Raw genomic sequence first — 15,000 nt, 5'->3', positions numbered from 1 at the left:
CTCACCGAGCGCAGCAGCGTCTCCCTCTCCGCCTGCAGCCCTGCCAGCGAGCTGCTCAGCTGGGTGCCGCTCTGAGGGAGGGGGGTGTAAAATCAGGATATGTGTCAGAGGTTTAAAATAAGCAGTGGTTTTATCTTGAGGTAACTTGTAGAAGAAGAAATGTTAGAGTACCATTTCTTTGCTTTGCAGGCTGCTGTTAGCTCGGGACAGTTCGGCTCGTGTGGAGTCCAGCTCTCGTCTGAGCCGGTCGATCTCTAACTTCTGCTCTGCGTTTATAGCGAGCTGAAGAAAAGGAAAGTTTATTTATTTATTTAACACCTTTAAACAACAAGACAGTTTAAAGTGATTCACATTAGAGCTGCAACTATTACTTGATTCATTCTTTATGTGACTATTTTAAGGCTTCGACAGTCTTTTATGACAGTAAACTGAATATCTCAGGGTTGAGGATGTCACCTTTAGCTTTGGGAGATAATGATCAACATTTTTCTACATAATAAACATTGGTAACTGTACATTGTATTCGAAAGACTACTGTCAAAAGCGTAATGTGTGTTATTAGCAAATGCTTCAGCCGACACTTTCTCGGTGAAACTGCTTTACTTATTTATTTATATATTTATTTATTTAGTTATTTCCCTTTTGGTTTTATTTCTAAGGGAAATTAAGAAAACAAGGACTTTTTTTTTTATACATGTGTATTTGAATTTAATGACCAAACTAAACTAAACTAAATTAAAGTAAACATCGAATTTTAAAGATTCTAAAGATATTAAAGCTAAATTTGAATATAGCATTATAAACAGGAGAATAAAAATCACAGTGCAGCTTTGGGAAAAAAACTGAGAAAAGAAAAAGAAAAGTTTTTAAGAGTCAGACCATCAAATATCTGGAAAGTGTGTTCCAGATATTTGATGCATAAAAACACATGCATCGCTGTTTCTTTTCTGATTATTGGGACAGTAAAGTAAACCTAAGCCACTCTGCAGGAAACAGGAAGCTCACATGCAGATAAAAACACTACTAATACTTTTCTCCCTGCATGTTATTAACCCTTAAACAGACCTTACTAGTTATGTCATTTGCACCTCAAGTAAGGAAGGAATGAAGGAAGGAAAGGAGGAAGGAAGGGAAGCAAGGGATGAAGAAGGAAGGAAGGAAGGGAAGCAAGGGATGAAGAAGGAAGGAAAGGAAGGACAGAAGGGAGGAAGGAAGGGAAGCAAGGGATGAAGAAGGAGGGAGGGAAGAAGGAAGGAAAGGAAGGAAGGAGGGAGGGAGGGAGGAAGGAAAGGAGGGAATAAGGAAGGAAAGGAGGGAGGAAGGGAAGGAAGGGAGGAAGAAGGAAGGAAAGGAGGGAGGAAGGAAGGAAGGAAGGAAGAAAGGACAGAAGGAGGGAACATTTACCCTAACAGCTGAACTTAGATCTGAGGAAGGAAGGAAGGAAGGACGGACAGATGAAGGAAGGAAGGAAGGAAGGAAAGATGAAGGAAGGAAGGACAGATGGACAGATGAAGGAAGGAAGGAAGGAAGGACAGATGAAGGAAGGAAGGAAGGAAGGACAGATGAAGGAAGGAAGGAAGGAAGGAAGGACCGACCTGGGAGGACAACAGGAAGGTTAAAGAGTCTGTATCTCCTGGTGCACGTTGTCTGTTTAAGGGTTAAGCTCTAGATGATTAAAAACCTTCATCAAAGCCTTCAAGCCTTCCTCCATCACCAGTGAGTACCTGTTGCTGCAGCTGAGCCCTCAGAGCCTCCAGCTCTCTGTTGAGCCGGTCTCTCTCCAGATCCAGAGAGCTCTGCTGCTGCTGACTCTGTTGTCTCAGCGAGAAAAGCTCAGCGTCTTTTTCTCTGGCGGAGCGTAGCAGCACGTCTCGCTCCGCCTGCAGAGCCGTCAGACTGCTGCTCGCCTGAGATCCCTCCTTCAAGAGAAAGACACGGAGATACGTCAGCGGAGGTAGAGATTGTTGGTCTTGGTGCAACAAATACTTCAGTAGATACCAAAAAAGAGTTGTTTAACCCTTGTGTCGTCCTCCCGGGTCAAATTGACCCTGTCTGTTTTAAGTGTTCCTTCCTCCCTCCCTCCCTCCCTTCCTTCCTCCATCCCTCCCTCCTTCTCCCTTTCTTTCTCTCCCTCCTTCTTTCTTTCTTTCCTTCCTTCCTTCCTTCCTTCCTTCCTTCTTTACTCCCCCTACATTCCTCCCTTCCTTCTTTCCTCTGTACTTCTTTCCTTCCTTTCTCTCTTCCTCTTTTCCTTTCTCCATCCCTCCCTCCTACCTTCCTTTCCTTCCTCCTTTCCTTCTTTCCTTTCCTTTCCTCCCTTGCTTCATCGCTCCCTCCCTTCCTTCTTTCCTCCATCCTTCCTTCCTTCCTTTCTTTCCTCCCTTCCTTCCTTTCTTTCCTCCCTTCCTTCATTCTCTCCTTTCCTTCCTTCTTCCTTCCTTCCTTCCTTGACTCGAGGACAACAGGAGGGTTAATATCAAATCTTAAAAGTAAAGATTATAATAACCTACTAGAGGAAGAAAATAATGAGTTTCAAATCTCAAAATTGGCTGAAACTGAAGCGTTAAGAATGAAAATGTGACTTTAACTTTAATCTGATGGTGCTGGAGGCTTTACTGGACAGTTTAAACTCAGGTATAGTTCATTGAGTCTCACCATCTCCTTATTTTGCAGAGCACCGTGAAGAAGAGACAGCTCGGCTCTTTGCTCCAGAAGCTCTTTATGCAGGCGGTCGACTTCCCCCTGCTGCTGATTCATCTGATAGAAAAAGAGAGAGAGACAGAGAGAGAGAGACAGAAAGAGAGAGAGAGAGAGAGAGAGAGAGAGAGAGAGAGAGAGAGGGAGAGAGAGAGAGAGAGAGAGAGAGAGAGAGACAGAGAGAGAGAGAGAGAGAGAGACAGAGAGACAGAGGAGACAGATAGAGAGAGAGAGGGAGAGAGAGGGAGACAGAGAGAGAGAGAGAGAGAGAGAGAGACAGAGAGACAGAGAGAGAGAGAGAGAGAGAGAGAGAGAGGGGAGAGAGAGAGAGAGAGAGAGAGAGAGACAGAGAGAGAGAGAGAGAGAGAGACAGAGAGACAGAGAGACAGAGGAGACAGATAGAGAGAGAGAGGGAGAGAGAGGGAGACAGAGAGAGAGAGAGAGAGAGAGAGAGAGAGAGACAGAGAGACAGAGAGAGAGAGAGAGGTAGAGAGAGGAGACAGATAGAGAGAGAGAGAGAGGGAGAGAGACAGAGAGAGAGAGAGAGAGAGAGAGGGAGAGAGAGAGAGAGAGCGAGAGTGACAGAGAGAGCATTTTAAACTCCAACAATTCATCAATCATCATCAAACTGAGAAAGATTAAATAAATAAAGAAATAAATTATTATTGTATTAGTTTTAACATTTCAGTTAAGATGAAGACGCTGTGAGGTCAGAGGTTAAAGTTCACTCACTGTGTTTCTCTTCTCTCGTCTCAGGGCTTCCAGCTCGTTTTCCAGCTGCTGTCTCGCTCTGAGCAAATCATCCTGGTCGTGTTTTGTTATCGACAGCAGCTTCACTGTTTCTGCGTTCTGCATAAAAAACACAAACAACAATAAATAAACTGGGAGGGAGGGAGGAAGGAAAGGAAGGAGGGAAGGAAGGAAGGAAAGACGGACAGAGGAAAGAAGGAAGGGAGGAAGGAAAGGAAGGAGGGAAGGAAAGGAAAGGAAGGAGGAAGGGAGGGAGGACGGAAGGAAAGACGGACAGAGGAAAGAAGGACAGAGGAAAGAAGGAAGGGAGGAAGGAAAGGAAGGAGGGGAGGAAGAAAAGAAGGACCCAGGAGGACGACAGGAAGGTTAAAGGTGTGAAAGAAACAATAATTTCGGAGCAGTTTACCTTCTTCATGAGGTCAGCGTGACCGGTAACGAGCTCCGCGTGTCTCTCTTTGAGTTGAGAGAATCGAATCTCTGCAGCTTGAGCTCTACCTGTGCACACATGATGGATATCTCAGTTAGGTTCAGGTACATTTTAATGCCCCCCCCTCCCCACCCACCTGTATATAAAACTATGACATATACTCACTATCTGCTTCCTTGAATCCGATCTGTGCCCCGACGTTAGCGACATTAGCGCATCGTAACGCCTCCACTTCCATCCTCAGGTGTTCTTTTTCCACCATGGCCATCTGTTTGTGGGTTCGCTGCTCCTCCACTTCAGCTTCCAGACGGTTGACTTGAGATTTTAACTCGATTACACACCTCTGAGCCTGAGGATAGTTTATATAAAAAGGGTCAAACTCAATACAGCAGAACAAGAAATGTCGTCTTTTTCCTAATAGCGACATTACTCACAATGCATTTTCAGTCAATTAACTCAGCTGTACTAATTCAGGTGTGTTACCTAGCAACGAGTTCCCCTTTAAAAGGACAGATTCACACGTTTTCAGCTGTGTCTTAAACCAGCAGTCAGGTTTTTCCTCTCTGTAATCGTTCCTCCTGTTCATACTGACTATTAAAAGATCTCCTTCAAATGTGCTTTCAGTGTAAAGTGATGCATTTAACCCTCCTGTTGTCCTCAAGTCAAGGAAGGAAGGGAGGATGAAGGAAGTAAGGATGGAAGGGAGGAAGAAGGAAAGAAAGGAAGGAGGAAGAAGGAAGGTAGGAGGGAGAGAGGGAGGAAAGAAGGAAGGAGGGAGGGAAGGAAGGAGGGAGAGTAGGAAGGAAGGGAGGAAGGAAGGCAAGGGGAAAGAAAGAGAGAAGCAGGGAGGAAAGGAAAGAAGGGAGGAAGGTAGGAAGAAAGGAAGGAAGGAAGGAAGGAAGGAAAAAGAAACAGACCCTGTCTGTTTTGACTGTTCCTTCCTTCCTTCCTTCTTTCCTGTCCTTTCCGTCTTTCTTTCCTTCCTTCCTTCCTTCTTCCATTCCTCCCTCTTTCTTCCATTCTCCCTTACTTCTTTCCTCCGTCCTTCCTTCTTTCCTCCCTCCCTCCTTTCCTTCCTTCCTCACTCCTTTTCCTTCCTTCTTCCTCTCTCCTTTCCTTCCTTCTTTCCTCCTTCCTTCCATCCTTCCTTCCTTGACTCGAGGACAACAGGAGTGTTAAACATTTTGAACTCATCCTTTAAACCTGAGAAGCAAAAGGAAATAGAAAAAAGGTCCTCAGTTAGATTTATATTTCTTAAACTAACCGCTCCGACACCTCGACGCCCAACTGACCTCAGACTTGATGTGCTGCAGCTCCGGTTTGAGCACCTCCAGCTCTCTCCTCAGACTCTCATTCTCTGTTTCTCTTTGCTCCACTGCAGGATCAGCTGCACCCATCTGGCTCAGTAAATAATACTGACATGAAGAAGAAAAGAAACACAGTTAGATATAAATTACACCACACAGATAAAAGACGTAGGAAACAGGTATAATTCTTTACTTGTGGCATCTGTGGCTGTTGCCTAAACTCCGGTTGCACCTCCTCCTCCTCCTCCTCATGGTGGCGCTCCTCGTTGGGCATCACCACCACCGGCCGTTTATACTCAGCCAGAGCGGCGGCACGCAGGAAGTTTGGAGGTTCCTGCAGGTTGTTAACACACAGAAATACATATTAAAACCTTTAAACCAGGAGATACATACAGATATACATGTTTTATACCTTAATAGGGGCAAGATACAACTCATAAAATCCAAAATATATAAAATATTTTAAAAATTATGTGTGGAAATGTTTACTGAGGTGCAAATGAGATAAACTAGTAAGATCAAAGTACATAAAAAAACTACATTAGAAGAATAATTAACATTTTATTTTCCACTCTCTACCGTAATTACTACACACAATACTGCTAATTAATTATGAAGTAATACTGTTTATAACTGACTGTGAAATAGGGATGTGTAATGACAAAATGTAACCTTATGTGGGTATATAGTATTTATTGATTATTTTTGATTAGATTTTATTTATTTTATTTTTATTTTATTTCATTTTAATTTTTTTTTATTTTATTTTATTTTTTGATTTTTGATTTTGATTTTTTTTTAAATGTATTTATTTTTTATATTTTATATTTTATATTTTTGTTTTAATTTTATTTTTTATTTCTCATTTTATTTTATTTTTTATTTTTTAATTTTTAATTTATGAATGATGCACTGACTGGTGAGCACTTTAAATTTCATTGTACTGGTGACAATGACAATAAAGGATCAATCTATTCACTCCTTCCTGTTTAATGGCTAAAAACACACATGCATGCAACTAATATATATATACGTAGGAGCATTAGTGGAAACTGGTCACTCACATCTGGGAGATCTGGGATCTGAATCACACTTTTAAAGAACTCCATTTCTCGAGCTCTGTCGAAGAACTCTGTGAGGCTGCAGGAGAAAAAAAAACAAATATGGTAACTTTAATTAGATTTTGCATCAAACTAACCCTAACCCACATTTACAGAAATTAAAAGGTTGCAAACACACTAAAATACTAACACATACTGTATGTTTCTATTATTTGATCACCTACCTTAGAAACAGATTACGGAAACGTTCTCTATGCCCAAGAAGAACATCTGGAGAAATGCCTGTAAAGCAGGAAACAGTGGATTTAAGACTTAACCCTCCTGTCGTCCTCCCGGGTCAAATTGACCCAGTCTCTTTTGACTGTTCCTTCTTTCTTTCTTTCTTTCCTTCCTTCCTTCCTACCTCTTTCTTTAATTTTTCCTTCCTTCTTCCCCTCCACCCTTCTTTCTTTGCTCCTTCCTCCTTCTATCCTTCCTTCCCCCCCTTACTCCTTTCCTTCCTTCCTCCCTCCCTCCCTCCTTACTCCTTTCCTTTCTTCCTTCCTCCCTCCTTACTCCTTTCCTCCCTCCCTCCTTACTCCTTTCTTTCCTACCTTCCTTCCTTCCTTCATTCCTTCTCTCCTAAATTCCTTCCTCTTTTCATCCTTACTCCTTTCCTTCCTTCCTTCCTTCCTTCCTTCTCTCCTTCCTTCCTTCCTTCTCTCCTTCCTTCCTTCCTCTTTTCCTCCTTACTCCTTTCCTTCCTTCCTTCCTTGACCTGAGGACAACAGGAGCTAACACAATCATGTTCATTTATGTATTTATCAGATGTATGTTTCTGTCACTCACGGCTGTGCAGTTTGAACATGAGCCGCACAGAGAAGTGATACAGGTAGCTGCAGTCCAGGATGAGCGGGATCAGAGGCGTCAGGCGGCACTGACCGGCCGGAGTCGAGGATTTGGCTGCGTTCACATCGAGCTGACGCAGAACTTTAGAGAAGAAAAACAAAACATCAAAATCACTGGAAGGGAGGAAGAAGGAAGGAAAGGAGGAAGGAAGGGAGGAAGAAAGAAGGAAAGGAGGGAGGGAGGAAGGAAGTGAGGAAGGGAGAAGGAAGGAACGGTGGGAGGAAGGAAGGAGGGAAGGAAGGAAGGTAGGAGGGAGGAAGGGAGGAAAGAAGGAAGGAAGGTAGGAGGGAGGAAGGAAGGGTGGGAGGAAGGAAGGAGGGAAGGAAGGGAGAAGGAAAGGAGGACCGAGATAGGAAGGAAAGAAAGAGAGAAGGTGGGAGTGAGGAAGGACAGATGGAATGAAGGAACAGTCCAGATGGTTAAGAAGCAACATTTCAGATTGTTTTTATTGTCCGAATGAACAAAATCAAACCTGTTTCAGCCATCTTCAGTCCAGCATCCATGTAATCCAGCAGTTCCTGCGTCATATCCAACCTGCAACATATATTTAAATTAAAACAATCTTTATACATCACATATTTAATGAGAAACACTATTTAACCTTCCTGTCATCCTCCTGGGTCAAATTGACCCCGTCTGTTTTGACTGTTCCTTCTTTCCTTCCTCCCTTCCTTCCGTCTGTCCTTCCTCCTTCTTTCTCTCTGTCTTTCCTCCCCCTACCTTCCTTCTTTCCTGTCCTTCTTTCCTCCCTCCCTGTCTCCCTCTCTCCCTCCTTCCTTCCTTCTTCCTCCCTTCCATTCTTCCTTCCTTTCTTCTTCCTCCCTTCCAACCTTCTTTTCTCCTTCCCTCGCTCCTTTCCTCCCTCCTTTCCTTCCTTCCTCCCTTCCTTCCTTCTTCCCTCCCTCCTACCTTCCTCCCTCCCTCTCTCCTTTCCTTCCTTCTTTCTCCCTTCCTCCCTCCATCCCTCTCTCCTTTCCTTCGTCCTCTCTCCCTCCCTTCCATCCTTCCTCCCTCCCTCCCTCCCTCCTTTCCTTCCTTCTTCCTCCCTTCCTTCCATTCTTCCTTCTTCCCTCTCTCCCTCCCTCCCTCCTCCCTGCCTCTTTTCCATCCTTCCTTGACTCGAGGACAACAGGAGGGTTAAGTTACAGCTCAGCAGCTCAGTTGTGTTTTAGTAGAAAACGCAGCTTACACTTTGTTCATGTCATTTCCTGCTTCCTTCTCTACAGTCTCGTCTGAAGCCTCCAGGTTGGCTGGAATCACCTTGTGCTGTAGAGGAAAGGTGTGTTTAAATCAAATTATGGTTTTTATCAGTTTGAGTTAGAGTTTATATAATTGTAAAATAATACAATAAATAGATATGTGTTACCTTTTTATGAAACTCCATTTTCAGGCAGAGGAATTTGGCAGATAAAGCAACGATGTGGCCGTATCGATCATGCAGGTTTCCCTGGAAAATATATAATATATGAGATTATGCACAAGAGTATAGCACTGTATTCTGCTTATAATGCTAAATAGGGTGTTATGATGAAAACGTTACCTAAAGCACTTGTAAAAACAAACATATATTAAGCTAAATATTGAAAATGATGCAGAAAATGAGACCAATATCTCAGAAAACAAGCAACTTCTGTGCAGCATCAGTAAAATCATACTTTTTAACTACTAAAAACACTAAATTAAAGACAATCTTTAAACTAAAGTATTGTTTGAACTCTCAGCTACTCACCCAGAGGATGCCCATGTCTTTCACGTTACGACAGTATCTGTGACAATCGTTAACAACCTGAAAGTCAGAGAGAGAAAGAGACGAATAGACATCACCAAGATAAAACTATAAAGAAGAAGATGAATTAAAGGAGATGTAGATGTTGAGTTTACATTCTTGTATCCGTCTCTGAGCAGTTTGTGCAGCAGGTAGCAGAACTTCCAGCTGATCATGGAGTTACTGGAGAGAGGAAGGTTCAGGGTGTAGGACCAGAAGGTTGTAGCTCCTCCTTCCTTATACGTTCCCATGATGATATCTTCACTGCTGTCAAGGAAAGACTGAAATACTAATGAACTAATGTGGTGGAAGAAGTATTCAGATACTTTACTTTTCATTACAGCAATATAAAAATAGGTCCAGTATGAAAATCCTACTGCAGTAAAAGTACTGCAGTATTATGAGTGATGTAGTATGCAGTATTACAGTAAAAGTAGTGATATATTATTATATATGACATCATTAGATTATTAATAGTGAAGCATCAGTGTTAGAGCAGCATGTTACTGTTGTAGCTGCTGGAGGTGGAGCTAGTTTATACTACTTTATATACAGTTAGCTAGTTTATATTACTTTATATACGGTTAGCTAGTTTACACTACTTTATATACGGTTAGCTAGTTACAGTTAGCTAGTTTACACTACTTTATATACAGTTAGCTAGTTACAGTTAGCTAGTTTACACTACTTTATATACAGTTAGCTAGTTTACACTACTTTATATGCAGTTAGCTAGTTTATACTACTTTATATACAGTTAGCTAGTTTATACTACTTTATATACAGTTAGCTAGTTTGCACTACTTTATATACGGTTAGCTAGTTTATACTACTTTATATACAGCTAGCTAGTTTATACTACTTTATATACAGTTAGCTAGTTTACACTACTTTATATACAGTTAGCTAGTTTATACTACTTTATATACAGTTAGCTAGTTTACACTACTTTATATACAGTTAGCTAGTTTATACTACTTTATATACGGTTAGCTAGTTTACACTACTTTATATACGGTTAGCTAGTTTATACTACTTTATATACAGCTAGCTAGTTTATACTACTTTATATACAGCTAGCTAGTTTATACTACTTTATATACAGTTAGCTAGTTTATACTACTTTATATACAGTTAGCTAGTTTACACTACTTTATATACAGTTAGCTAGTTTATACTACTTTATATACAGTTAGCTAGTTTACTACTTTATATACAGTTAGCTAGTTTACACTACTTTATATACAGTTAGCTAGTTTATACTACTTTATATACAGTTAGCTAGTTTACTACTTTATAAACAGTTAGCTAGTTTATACTACTTTATATACAGTTAGCTAGTTTATACTACTTTATATACAGTTAGCTAGTTTACACTACTTTATATACAGTTAGCTAGTTTACTACTTTATATACAGTTAGCTAGTTTATACTACTTTATATACAGTTAGCTAGTTTATACTACTTTATATACAGTTAGCTAGTTTACACTACTTTATATACAGTTAGCTAGTTTACGCTACTTTATAGCCTACAGTTAGCTAGTTTAGTCCAGTGGTTCCCAACCTAGGGGTGGGGCCCCTCCAAAGGGTCAGCAGATAAATGTGAGGGCTGCTGAGATGATTCATGGGAGAGGAAAGAAGAAAAAAATAAGTTCTGATACACAAATGTGTTTTCAGTTTTAGTAAAGTACTTAAGTAAACCTATTTAGTTACTTTCCAACACTGTTTGTATATCAGATTTGTGTTTTAACAAGTTCAGCACATTTTCAGAAGCAATTTCTCTTTATCTTTTACGTTTCCATGACAACCTGATGTTCAATAAATAAAAAGGATACTGCGCACATATTTCTCTTTGAGTGGTGTTTCACCTGAGGTCAAAGTTTTACTGATGCTGTGGAGCTGGAAGGGAAGAGAGAAAGAGAGAGAGAAAAAAACAAAGAAAAAACAATCAGGACTTAACTTCCTTCAAGTCACCATCAGGAGGAAATAGATCAACTTCCAGATAATAATAAAAAACTAAGTAAGACTAACGTTGGATTATTATATAAGCTTTTCTTCAAGACAACTTAAAATTAAAATCAATTTCCAATATTTCCGGTTTTATTCAGAGTATATTTTGTTGGTTTTAACTTCACATATATCTTGCAAAGCTTTTATAATAACCTCAAATTCCCTTTCTTTATGTCTAATCACAAAAAAAAGCGTTGACGCATTTGGCAAACGACAATAAATCAGAATAAACACGATAACCTCAGTTCATTTCTGCCTTAATAAAACATAAATCACTCACCTGTTGTTTGCCAAACTGCTCCTTCTCAGCAGCCAAAGCTTTTTCCGTCTTATTCTCACTTTTAGTCTTCGTTTTACTCATGTTGCCTTCTTTCTCTCCACACTAAACCAAAAACTCAGACGGGTATGAATCCACAGCGGTCCGGATCCAAGTATCAGCTGCTCACCTGCGGCTCCTTAAATCCACTAAAAGGTGCGCCAGACACGTCCCCCAAAAAATATCTCCTTACTGTCGCTTTTCTCCACATTTAACACATCAGACTTTTGACATGAATCTGATTTAAACGATAAAAAAGTCGCTTCTTTTGTGCGTAAAATCGCTCCAAATTCTTCCAGATTGCGTAAAAATGCGCATTAAAAGTTGCGATTGTCAATAAAACACCACTAACGTGTACTTTGAATATAAATATTTTATCCAAACAAAAGAAAACAGTGAGACAAGTAAGACAAGTCGCTTCTCTTGTGCGTAAAATCACTCCAAATTCTTCCCGAATACGTAAAAATGCGCATTAAAAGCTGTGATTGTCAATAAAACACGACAACTGCTAATACTTTGAATATAAATATTTTATCCAACACAAAAAAAAATCAGTGAGACAAGTAAGACATTGTTTAAACTATTAACAGCTACAGACATTTGCGTCCCTTCTGAGTCACCTGGTGAATCTGAAGGCGGTGAAACTGGAAAGACAATAAGAAGGACGGAGCACCCATCAGCCCTGTAGGACTGGTTTCACATCTCACCTACTGCACCCAATACAGCCTTTAAAACCCTTTAACCCTCCTGTTGTCCTCAAGTCAAGGCATGAAGGGAGGAAAGAAGGGAGGGAGGGAGAAAGGAAAAGAGGAAGGGAGGAAGGAAGGAAGGAAGGAGGAAGGAAGGGAGGAAAGGAAGGAAGGACGGAGGAAGGGAGGAAAGAAGGAAGGACGGAAGGAAAGAAGGACAGAGGAAAGAATGAAGGCAAGGCAAGGCAGTTTTATTTTATTTATATAGCGAAGGAAGGAAGGGAGGAAAGAAGGAGGAAGGAAGGAAGGAAAGGAGGGAGGAAAGAAAGAAGTAAGGAAGGAAAGAAGGACAGAAGGACAGAGGAAAGAAGGAAGGCAAGGCAAGGCAGTTTTATTTTATTTATATAGTGAAGGAGGGAAGGAAGAAGGGAAGGAAGGAAGGAAGGGAGAAAGGGGAATGGGGAATGGAGGAAGGAGAGAAGGAAGAGAGGAAAGAGAGAGGAAGGAAAGAAAGAGAGATGGAGGGAGGGAGGAAGGACAGACGGAAGGAAGGAAGGGAGGAAGGAAGGATGGAAGGGAGGAAAGAAGGAAGGAGGGAGGGAGGAAGGAAGGAAAGGAGGAAGGAAAGGAGGAAAGGAAGGAAGGACAGAGGAAAGAAGGAAGGAAGGAAGGAAAGAAGGAGGTAGGGAGGGAGGAAAGAAGGAAGGAGGAAGGATGGAAAGAAGGATAGAGGAAAGAAGGAAGGAGGGAGGGAGGAAAGAAGGAAGGAGGAAGGATGGAAAGAAGGATAGAGGAAAGAAGGAAGGAGGGAGGGAGGGAGGGAGGGAGGGAGGGAGGGAGGGAGAAAGGAAAAGAAGAAGGGAGGAAGGAAGGGAGGAAAGAAGGAAGGAGGGAGGGAGGGAGAAAGGAAAAGAAGAAGGGAGAAAGGAAAAGAAGAAGGGAGGAAGGAAGGGAGGAAAGAAGGAAGGAGGGAGGGAGAAAGGAAAAGAAGGAGGGAAGAAGGAAGGAAAGGACTTTAAAATAATAACACTGTATGTTTATGAATAGCTGTAGAAAATACATTCAGGTTAATCTATTAGTACCACATTAAAAATGACATTCAGGTTATAAAACATAAAAAATAAAAAGTTAAAGACATTTTTTTTTAATCACTTCATCATTTTCCTGAGTATTTCATGTTTTAATACTTGTGTTTGAAGCTGACTCCAGTCCATAAAGAGTATAATTTAGCACATAGTGTCACCACACGGCAGGATGGAGCTGCGTCTCAGGCAGGGGTTAGGAGGAGTTTCACCGCTCTGTTAGGAGAATAAAAGAAACAACAACAATAACACACCCAAACTAAAATAAGGAGCTGTTAGACTGCACATTTTACACCCTGAATGCCACACCCCGTCTATGAATACAAAGAGAGAAGAAGAAGGAGAAGGAGGAGAAGAGGTTAAAAAAAAGGCTCAACATGGAGAAGTGAGATATATCAGGCTTTGGATTCACATACTTTTATGGCATTTTGTTGAAAGTGACCCAACATTCCCACATGAGAGATGCACAAGGAGAACAGTGTTTCCCACAGATCTGAAGGCAATGTGTGGTGGTAGGCCGGTGTGTGTGTGTGTGTGTGTGTGTGTGTGTGTAGGCTATGTGAGAGAGACGTGTGAGTGACAGAGAGACGGAAGGGGAAAGGAAATGCAGCTTAACGAATACGATGCGTATTTTTTAAATTGCGTTAAAAAAATAATTAATAACAAAACGCAATATGTGGCGGCCGGTGTTGAATCTGTGGCGCACCGCCACAAATTAGTCTATGTGTGGGAAACACTGGAGAAACTTCCCTTTAACAGGAAGAAACCTTGAGCAGAACCAGGCTCTAGATGGGCGAATATCTGCATTGACTCTTTGGGTTGAGAGACAATAATAATAATAATAATTATAGTAATAATAATGATAATAATAATAATAATAATAATGATAATAACAATAATAATAACAACAACAAGAGCTTCTTCTCAGCTACTATCAGATTATCAGGACATTAGGGAAGGAAGAAACTACCTCAAGCCATAACTCATTTCACACTATATATATCACAATATGCAGTTCCTTTACAACAATAATGTGCAGTAAGTTGTTTTATACTCATAATGTGTCTTTTATTCATTTGTTGAGTTTTATTATTTATATTTATAAGGTGACTTAATGTCTATTTGATCTACCTTTGGGTCTTGTTTTTAATGAAGCGAGGTCTGCTTGACTTGGCAATAAAACTCTAATCTAATCTCTAATCAAATCTAATAATAATAATAATAATAATAGAAATATGACTTATAATAATAGTGGTAGCAGTGGGATTGTCTGACTTTTCACTGCTCATCTTATAAAAAGGACAAAAATGCCCCCAAAAAAAACATAATTAGAAAAGGCTGAACATGATTATTATTATTATCATTATTAATATATTATTCTTTATTTTACCTTAAAATAAAAAGGAGGAATGGTGTGGAGAAACATCAACATCATCAACAACAGGTAAGTAAATAGAAGAAAGGAAAAATATGAATGAATAAAAGCAAAACAGAGAAGATTAAAGTGAAGTTAAAAAGGTCTGTAATAAGGCTTCTGCAGTGTAACGATGCTCCACCTTGTGTGTCGGAGGGCTCAGGTGTTGGTGTTGTTGGTGCTGCTGGGGGGAAGTCGGACATCGATGGGAGCAAACAAAGTGATCGTTGGTCCCACAGTTGTACACGGAGCTGTGGAGTCTCGGAGCGTTGTGCTCGGAGCTGGTGAAAAGCTGCCTGGACTCCTCTAACAGCTGCTGCAGAGAACAGCTGGACAGACGATCCTCCGTCTGTAAGAGAAGGAAAGAAATCTGTTGTTTAAAGACCGTGTAAAGTGGATTCAGACTTTTTCTTCTAAACACATTAAATAGGTCATAAATGTATTTCTAAAAAATGTGTAAAAAGCATTGCAACCATTTAGATTTGAATTGTGGAGCTAGGCCAAATATATGAAATTAGGCTTCAAAGTTGTGGCCGAGTTAGCTGAAACCACACCCCCTACCAAGTGTCACCTGTCAATCAAAGTCACCACC

The 15,000-nt window shown here is 40.7% G+C and overlaps 2 protein-coding genes across 2 annotated transcripts in view; both read right to left on the bottom strand.

Moving 5' to 3' along the window:
• The window catches only part of LOC128380731 (huntingtin-interacting protein 1-related protein-like), a 21,877-nt gene extending 10,609 nt beyond the window's left edge, over nucleotides 1-11,268 (bottom strand). Inside the window, exons 1-19 of the mRNA XM_053340611.1 lie at nucleotides 11,188-11,268; nucleotides 10,733-10,796; nucleotides 9,012-9,154; nucleotides 8,860-8,916; nucleotides 8,497-8,577; nucleotides 8,320-8,396; nucleotides 7,603-7,664; nucleotides 7,071-7,211; nucleotides 6,467-6,524; nucleotides 6,246-6,321; nucleotides 5,375-5,515; nucleotides 5,167-5,289; nucleotides 4,040-4,223; nucleotides 3,854-3,942; nucleotides 3,430-3,546; nucleotides 2,656-2,757; nucleotides 1,725-1,919; nucleotides 172-282; nucleotides 1-71 (exon numbers count right to left, since the gene is read on the bottom strand). The exon at nucleotides 1-71 is cut by the window's left edge and continues 124 nt beyond it. Coding sequence (XP_053196586.1) covers nucleotides 1-71; nucleotides 172-282; nucleotides 1,725-1,919; nucleotides 2,656-2,757; nucleotides 3,430-3,546; nucleotides 3,854-3,942; nucleotides 4,040-4,223; nucleotides 5,167-5,289; nucleotides 5,375-5,515; nucleotides 6,246-6,321; nucleotides 6,467-6,524; nucleotides 7,071-7,211; nucleotides 7,603-7,664; nucleotides 8,320-8,396; nucleotides 8,497-8,577; nucleotides 8,860-8,916; nucleotides 9,012-9,154; nucleotides 10,733-10,796; nucleotides 11,188-11,268 — 1,973 coding nt within the window. The remainder of the gene's footprint in view (nucleotides 72-171; nucleotides 283-1,724; nucleotides 1,920-2,655; nucleotides 2,758-3,429; nucleotides 3,547-3,853; nucleotides 3,943-4,039; nucleotides 4,224-5,166; nucleotides 5,290-5,374; nucleotides 5,516-6,245; nucleotides 6,322-6,466; nucleotides 6,525-7,070; nucleotides 7,212-7,602; nucleotides 7,665-8,319; nucleotides 8,397-8,496; nucleotides 8,578-8,859; nucleotides 8,917-9,011; nucleotides 9,155-10,732; nucleotides 10,797-11,187) is intronic.
• A 1,870-nt stretch (nucleotides 11,269-13,138) lies between these two features.
• The window catches only part of ccdc62 (coiled-coil domain containing 62), a 7,705-nt gene continuing 5,843 nt past the window's right edge, over nucleotides 13,139-15,000 (bottom strand). Inside the window, exons 9-10 of the mRNA XM_053339509.1 lie at nucleotides 14,551-14,757; nucleotides 13,139-13,210 (exon numbers count right to left, since the gene is read on the bottom strand). Of these exons, the coding sequence (XP_053195484.1) occupies nucleotides 13,139-13,210; nucleotides 14,551-14,757 (279 nt within the window). The remainder of the gene's footprint in view (nucleotides 13,211-14,550; nucleotides 14,758-15,000) is intronic.

The sequence above is a fragment of the Scomber japonicus genome, chromosome 19 (assembly GCF_027409825.1).
Source record: "Scomber japonicus isolate fScoJap1 chromosome 19, fScoJap1.pri, whole genome shotgun sequence".
Classification (NCBI taxonomy): domain Eukaryota; kingdom Metazoa; phylum Chordata; class Actinopteri; order Scombriformes; family Scombridae; genus Scomber; species Scomber japonicus.
Note: the sequence above shows the minus strand (reverse complement) of the source record. Positions and strands in the feature narration are given on the sequence as shown.